Source organism: Oncorhynchus masou, chromosome 17 (genome assembly GCF_036934945.1).
Source record: "Oncorhynchus masou masou isolate Uvic2021 chromosome 17, UVic_Omas_1.1, whole genome shotgun sequence".
NCBI classification, from domain to species: domain Eukaryota; kingdom Metazoa; phylum Chordata; class Actinopteri; order Salmoniformes; family Salmonidae; genus Oncorhynchus; species Oncorhynchus masou.
The window spans coordinates 29,060,906-29,067,837 of record NC_088228.1 but is presented as its reverse complement, the minus strand read 5'-3'; the positions used below and the strand labels follow the sequence as shown (position 1 = coordinate 29,067,837).

At 43.3% G+C, this 6,932-nt stretch overlaps 1 protein-coding gene across 5 annotated transcripts in view; it reads left to right on the top strand.

Annotated features, from left to right (window-relative positions):
• The window catches only part of LOC135558810 (adhesion G protein-coupled receptor L2-like), a 119,148-nt gene that overhangs the window by 106,956 nt on the left and 5,260 nt on the right, over positions 1-6,932 (top strand). For 2 of the 5 annotated variants that reach the window (XM_064992955.1, XM_064992951.1), the window contains one exon: positions 4,159-4,287. The exons of 2 other annotated variants lie outside the window; for them this stretch is intronic. In XM_064992955.1, coding sequence (XP_064849027.1) covers positions 4,159-4,287 — 129 coding nt within the window. Of the gene's footprint in view, positions 1-4,158; positions 4,288-6,932 lie in introns of those variants that run through there. One more of the 5 variants, XM_064992954.1, reaches the window with a different exon arrangement.

Genomic DNA, 6,932 nt, shown 5'->3' with positions numbered 1-6,932 from the left:
AGAGAGATGCAGAGAGAAAGAGAGATTGGATAAGGAGAGAGATACAGAGAGAGAGAGATGGGATAAGGAGAGAAATAGAGATACAGAGAGAGAGACGGGATAAAGAGAGAAATAGAGAGATATAGAGAGAAATAGAGAGATACAGAGAGAGAGACGGGATAAGGAGAGAGAGATGGGATAAGGAGAGATATACAGGATAAGGAGAGAGATGCAGAGAGAGAGAGAGAGAGATGGGATAAGGAGAGAGATGCAGAGAGAGAGAGATGGGATAAGGAGAGCGATACAGAGAGAGAGAGAGAGAGCGAGAGAGAGAGATGGGATAAGGAGAGCGATACAGAGAGAGATAGAGAGATACAGAGAGAGATAGAGAGATACAGAGAGAGAGATGGGATAAGGAGAGAGATACAGAGAGACAGATGGGATAAGGAGAGAGATGCAGAGAGAAAGAGAGATTGGATAAGGAGAGAGATACAGAGAGAGAGAGATGGGATAAGGAGAGAAATAGAGATACAGAGAGAGAGACGGGATAAAGAGAGAAATAGAGAGATATAGAGAGAAATAGAGAGATACAGAGAGAGAGACGGGATAAGGAGAGAGAGATGGGATAAGGAGAGATATACAGGATAAGGAGAGAGATAGGATAAGGGGAGAGATACAGAGAGAGAGATTGGATAAGGAGAGAGAGATGGGATGAGGAGAGAGATACAGAGAGAGAGATGGGATAAGGAGAGAGATACAGAGAGAGAGATGGGATAAGGAGAGAGATACAGAGAGAGAGAGATGTGATAAGGAGAGAAATAGAGCGATACAGAGAGATGGGATAAGAAGAGAGATACAGAGAGAGAGAGATACAGAGAGAGAGATACAGAGAGAGAGAGATACAGAGAGAGAGATGGGATAAGGAGAGAGATGGGATAAGGAGAGAAATAGAGATACAGAGAGAGAGACGGGATAAGGAGAGAAATAGAGAGATACAGAGAGAGAGAGATGGGATGAGGAGAGAGATACAGAGAGAGAGATGGGATAAGGAGAGAGATACAGAGAGAGAGAGAGAGAGATGGGATAAGGAGAGAGATGCAGAGAGAGAGAGAGAGAGATTGGATAAGGAGAGAGATGCAGAGAGAGAGAGATGGGATAAGGAGAGCGATACAGAGAGAGAGAGAGAGAGCGAGAGAGAGAGATGGGATAAGGAGAGAGATACAGAGAGAGAGACGGGATAAGGAGAGAGAGATGGGATAAGGAGAGAGATGGGATAAGGAGAGAGATACAGAGAGACAGATGGGATAAGGAGAGAGATGCAGAGAGAAAGAGAGATTGGATAAGGAGAGAGATACAGAGAGAGAGAGATACAGAGAGAGAGAGATACAGAGAGAGAGATACAGAGAGAGAGATACAGAGAGAGAGATGGGATAAGGAGAGAGATACAGAGAGAGAGATGGGATAAGGAGAGAAATAGAGATACAGAGAGAGATACGGGATAAGGAGAGAAATAGAGAGATACAGAGAGAGAGAGATGGGATGAGGAGAGAGATACAGAGAGAGAGATGGGATAAGGAGAGAGATACAGAGAGAGAGAGAGATGGGATAAGGAGAGAGATGCAGAGAGAGAGAGAGAGAGATGGGATAAGGAGAGAGATGCAGAGAGAGAGAGATGGGATAAGGAGAGCGATACAGAGAGAGAGAGAGAGAGCGAGAGAGAGAGATGGGATAAGGAGAGCGATACAGAGAGAGATAGAGAGAGAGATGGGATAAGGAGAGAGATACAGAGAGAGAGAGACGGGATAAGGAGAGAGAGATGGGATAAGGAGAGAGATACAGAGAGACAGATGGGATAAGGAGAGAGATGCAGAGAGAAAGAGAGATTGGATAAGGAGAGAGATACAGAGAGAGAGAGATGGGATAAGGAGAGAAATAGAGATACAGAGAGAGAGACGGGATAAAGAGAGAAATAGAGAGAAATAGAGAGATACAGAGAGAGAGACGGGATAAGGAGAGAGAGATGGGATAAGGAGAGATATACAGGATAAGGAGAGAGATGCAGAGAGAGAGAGAGAGAGATGGGATAAGGAGAGAGATGCAGAGAGAGAGAGATGGGATAAGGAGAGCGATACAGAGAGAGAGAGAGAGAGCGAGAGAGAGAGATGGGATAAGGAGAGCGATACAGAGAGAGATAGAGAGATACAGAGAGAGAGATGGGATAAGGAGAGAGAGATGGGATAAGGAGAGAGATACAGAGAGACAGATGGGATAAGGAGAGAGATGCAGAGAGAAAGAGAGATTGGATAAGGAGAGAGATACAGAGAGAGAGAGATGGGATAAGGAGAGAAATAGAGATACAGAGAGAGAGACGGGATAAAGAGAGAAATAGAGAGATATAGAGAGAAATAGAGAGATACAGAGAGAGAGACGGGATAAGGAGAGAGAGATGGGATAAGGAGAGATATACAGGATAAGGAGAGAGATAGGATAAGGGGAGAGATACAGAGAGAGAGATTGGATAAGGAGAGAGAGATGGGATGAGGAGAGAGATACAGAGAGAGAGATGGGATAAGGAGAGAGATACAGAGAGAGAGATGGGATAAGGAGAGAGATACAGAGAGAGAGAGAGATGTGATAAGGAGAGAGAGATGGGATAAGGAGAGAGATGCAGAGAGAGAGATGGGATAAGGAGAGCGATACAGAGAGAGAGAGAGAGAGAGAGAGAGAGATGGGATAAGGAGAGAGAGAGAGAGATCGGATAAGGAGAGAGATACAGAGAGAGAGATGGGATAAGGAGAGATGCAGAGAGAGAGAGATGGGGTAAGGAGAGAGAGAGAGATGGGATAAGGAGAGAGAGAGATGGGATAAGGAGAGAGATACAGAGAGAGAGATGGGATAAGGAGAGAGATACAGAGAGAGAGATGGGATAAGGAGAGAGATACAGAGAGAGAGAGAGAGAGACGGGATAAGGAGAGAAATAGAGAGAGATGGGATAAGGAGAGAAATAGAGAGATACAGAGAGATGGGATAAGGAGAGAAATAGAGAGATACAGAGAGAGAGAGATGGGATAAGGAGAGAAAGAGAGATACAGAGAGAGAGACAGGATAAGGAGAGAGATACAGAGAAAAAGCTGCGGAGAGAGAGAGAGAGAGACACATGGGGGAAGGAGAGAGAGAGACAGGGGGGGGGTCGCAGTGAGGTTTGACACTACACAGCTCTGGGGGTTTTTCAACTTCCCCCCTTATCAGTGTGTGCCATCAGCAAAAAGATAACTCCTAATCGCTCCTGATAAGAGATGAGATATAAGAGATTAGTTTTCAATGACTGGACATTATACTTTTATACAACACTAATCCTGAATGCTGATTGGTTAAAACCACATTCCAGCCGGTGTCTATACTTATGTATTACGTATACTATATACATTTTGGAGCAGAGTGATGTCACTAGATACCGATGTGTCGTCCCCACATCATCAGTGTGGTTGTATTGACTATATTATGTCGGCTAACTGCAGAGTGGATACTCGCAATTACTTGTTTTATATGGCTACTGTAATCATACTGAATATTTTGACCATGAATGGCTAATCATACTGAATCATTTGACTCACACTTTATAACCCACTGTTGTGTTTATTTATTAGTCAAATATTTGTTTAACAGAGAAAGTATTTGGCAATGTTGTGAGTATTGTACCGGAGTTTTTGGCACTATCTGGTGGTAAAGCAAGTGGCTTTGTTTACAACAGACGACCGACGCACTTGTTGCGGATGATATTTAGTGCCTGCTGTTCTGTGAAATGAAGTCTGGAGAACGCGGTGTGCAGACATTATTTAAACATCAGCTACTCAACTAACCAGCACGTTGTATTTACTGAAGGAAACGCACTGCTGAAACTCCTACACACACATCCCTTTTTCCTCTGGTCTCATCTTCTTCTTTTTCTCTTCTTTACTCTCCTGCCTCATCCTTTCTATAATAATGTTACGAAACTGTATAATAATATAATAGCCTTTCGCCTCCCTCGCTCACATCTTCTCTCTCTCTCTCTCTCCCTCTCTCTCTCTCTCTCTCTGTGTTTCTTGCAGGATTGACTGACAACTACCTCCAAAGTAACCCTCTCTTTATCTCCTCTCTTCCTCACTCTCCTGCCTCGTCTTTCCTTCTCTCTCACAGGGATGACTGGCAACTACCTCCTAACTAACCCTCTGCTCCGAGCCCACGACCCTAACAACCCCTATAACAACCTGCTGGCTGAGACGGTGGTGTGCAACACCCCCTCCCCTCCAGCCTTTCACTCACCAGGTGCACGGTGACCTCTAACCTTTCAATGTCGATCTGTGTTTGAAATGGCACCATCGTTCCACCATGGTGCCACCTTGATTAATTTGACTCGATTAGTGCACTATATAGGGAATAGGGTGCCATTTGGACAAACATTTGTTTTGTTTTTGTGTGTGTTTGAAACTAATTGAAATAGCAGTACTTTGCGGGGTTGTGGGCCCCAACACAGCATGAATTGTTGAGAAGCCTTATTCTGTTTTAGCCTTCTCTCTCTCTCTCTCTCTCTCTCTCTCTCTCTCTCTCTCTCTCTCTCTCTCTCTCATGCAAGCCGTGCTTTGTAACACAGCATGAGATAAGGTTGAGAATGGTCAATGCTATCTAATCGAGACTACTCCAACATTCATTTCTAGGAAATCGAGATGAATTTATTCAGTTTATATATTATATCCTATGATTTACCATTCTCCTCCTTCGCCCTTCGATGATACCATTTTGAGCAGGTTCAATGGCATTCTTTATTTATTTCTTGACTACAAACCCCGAATCCCCATTTATTTGAATGCTGTCATTGTCTGTGTAGCGTGACCCAGATACCCTCTCTGTCAGACTAAAGGAGGAAGCCAAGCAAAGGAACAGAAAAACACGGGAGCACATGACGCAATGCAGGCAGAATTATATACCCCTCAGATATGCAGAGGCATTTGATGATGAAAGAGGAGCGGATGGAAGGAAAGGAGGCAGCACCAGGATGGATGTGGGGGGGGGAGGGGGAGAAGGATACAGGAGAATATACAGAAACTGCAGTCGCTCGCTCTGATTTGGCAGGTCGCCGAGTTCACTCGCTTCACAATGAGAACACTGAGAACACTTTTAAGTCACATTTTCTGCCTTTTTCCCCCCCTGGATGAGGCTGGAAAGAGTTCGGGAACCTAACGAACCGATTTATGTGACAATCACACATTATGATTTAATTACCATCGTGATATCAATGAAATACCAGTATGATCAAAACACCACAAATGTAAGTGGAATCTACAAATAACCCTGCTATGTAGCAAGCAGACAATGCTTTTGAGAAATCATTTTTTTTTTTCCCGCGATAGGATAATTACAGTCTACGCTAACTTATTCTAGTTGAGCAGTGGTGGTGAATGAAGTGACGGTCTAATTAAGCGTTTATTGTCTGCGTCAGTGTCATCATCCCTTAACCTGCCGAGACACATCGTCAGTCAGTCAGTCAGTCAGTCAGTCCTCCCTACAGGCAGATTAGTCATGTGGAAATGCACGTGAGAGACACACAGCCACGGGGGGAGATACTTCTTATACTTGCATCCTCAAACTTCACAGAAACTATCGTTGGCGACTCACAGTTGAAGAACATGGAAGCACTCAAACATAATGAGTGACTAATTGAAGAACATGAAAAGCTGAAGAATTGACCGTATAGATGTTGACTGGTTGGGGTGCAACTCTCTTAACAGACAGATGTCAAGTAGTGTTATATGATGATGAATCACCGGAGTGTAAAGTGTTTGAAGAGGCTCAAGTTGAAAATGCTCGAGTCGTTCTAGATGAGCCTCCCCACCCGGAAGTGGATTCATTTCAGGGTAATACAGTGCAGATGTTAATTTGATGCAGTAACGATAAAGAGAACATCTTGGGCAAATCTCCGTTGGAATCTTTCCCAGAATGCAGCTGTCTGGCTCCGGCTGTGTCCAGTTAAATTCTGTTCACATCACTTACCCCCCTCCCAGTAGACAGTACACGGCAAATTGGCCGGTGTTGATTTCGCCGTGTACCATTTCTAGTGTGGATTCGGGAGTTAAAGAGCAACTGCCCCTAAAAACTGACTTCTCGTTCAGAAAACAGGCTGTGGCATCAAAATGAGTCAGAAACATGTATTATATTGTCAAAATTGACTACAAAGTGCCAATATGATACATTTAAGTCCTAAAGGTAATCTAGTCCAAAACAGAGTTTTGTGAGACTTGTAGTCGTGACTGCAGCACCATGTAAATGAAGGTTGGGTTTGTTTTAATCTTGCCCACAGCTGACAGCACAAGTAATCATCAGTTTGTAGTGAATCAGCACACGACCCTATCTAACTGCCTGTGGTACAGTTGGGTTGACTTTGGATATCCCTATGGGGCTAGTTAGGGACCGTCAGTAAATTACACAATGTACATGGGACAATATGTTAAAATTTCAATATCTCCAAAGTTCAATGATTTAAACCCCTCAAACTAACTATAAATTGTAGAAATAGGCTATCCAAAGTCAAACCAATTTTGCCCCAATCAATTGATTGATTAATCTTGTGCTACACAATGACAAATAATATACATTTTCTTAACTAATCCAATCAGTTGGTAAGATTTATTGCACTCGTTACTGAAATATTTGTTCCAGTTTAAATGGTAGTATTTTCTGTCAAGTTTCCTAACCCTGACAGTCATTCTGAATGCAGGTTGCGGTGAATAAAAATGACTTGCGGTCCTGATGTCGCCTGTAAACCAGGAGTTTCCTAACACCACTGTGTTAGGGTCAAACTAGGCCATCAAAGTTAAGCCTTAATATATACAGTATGTAATGTATTGTCATACAGTTGAATTGTAATAACATTCACTGAAGTGAAAGCCACATTCCTTTAAAGGGAAAGAATTCAA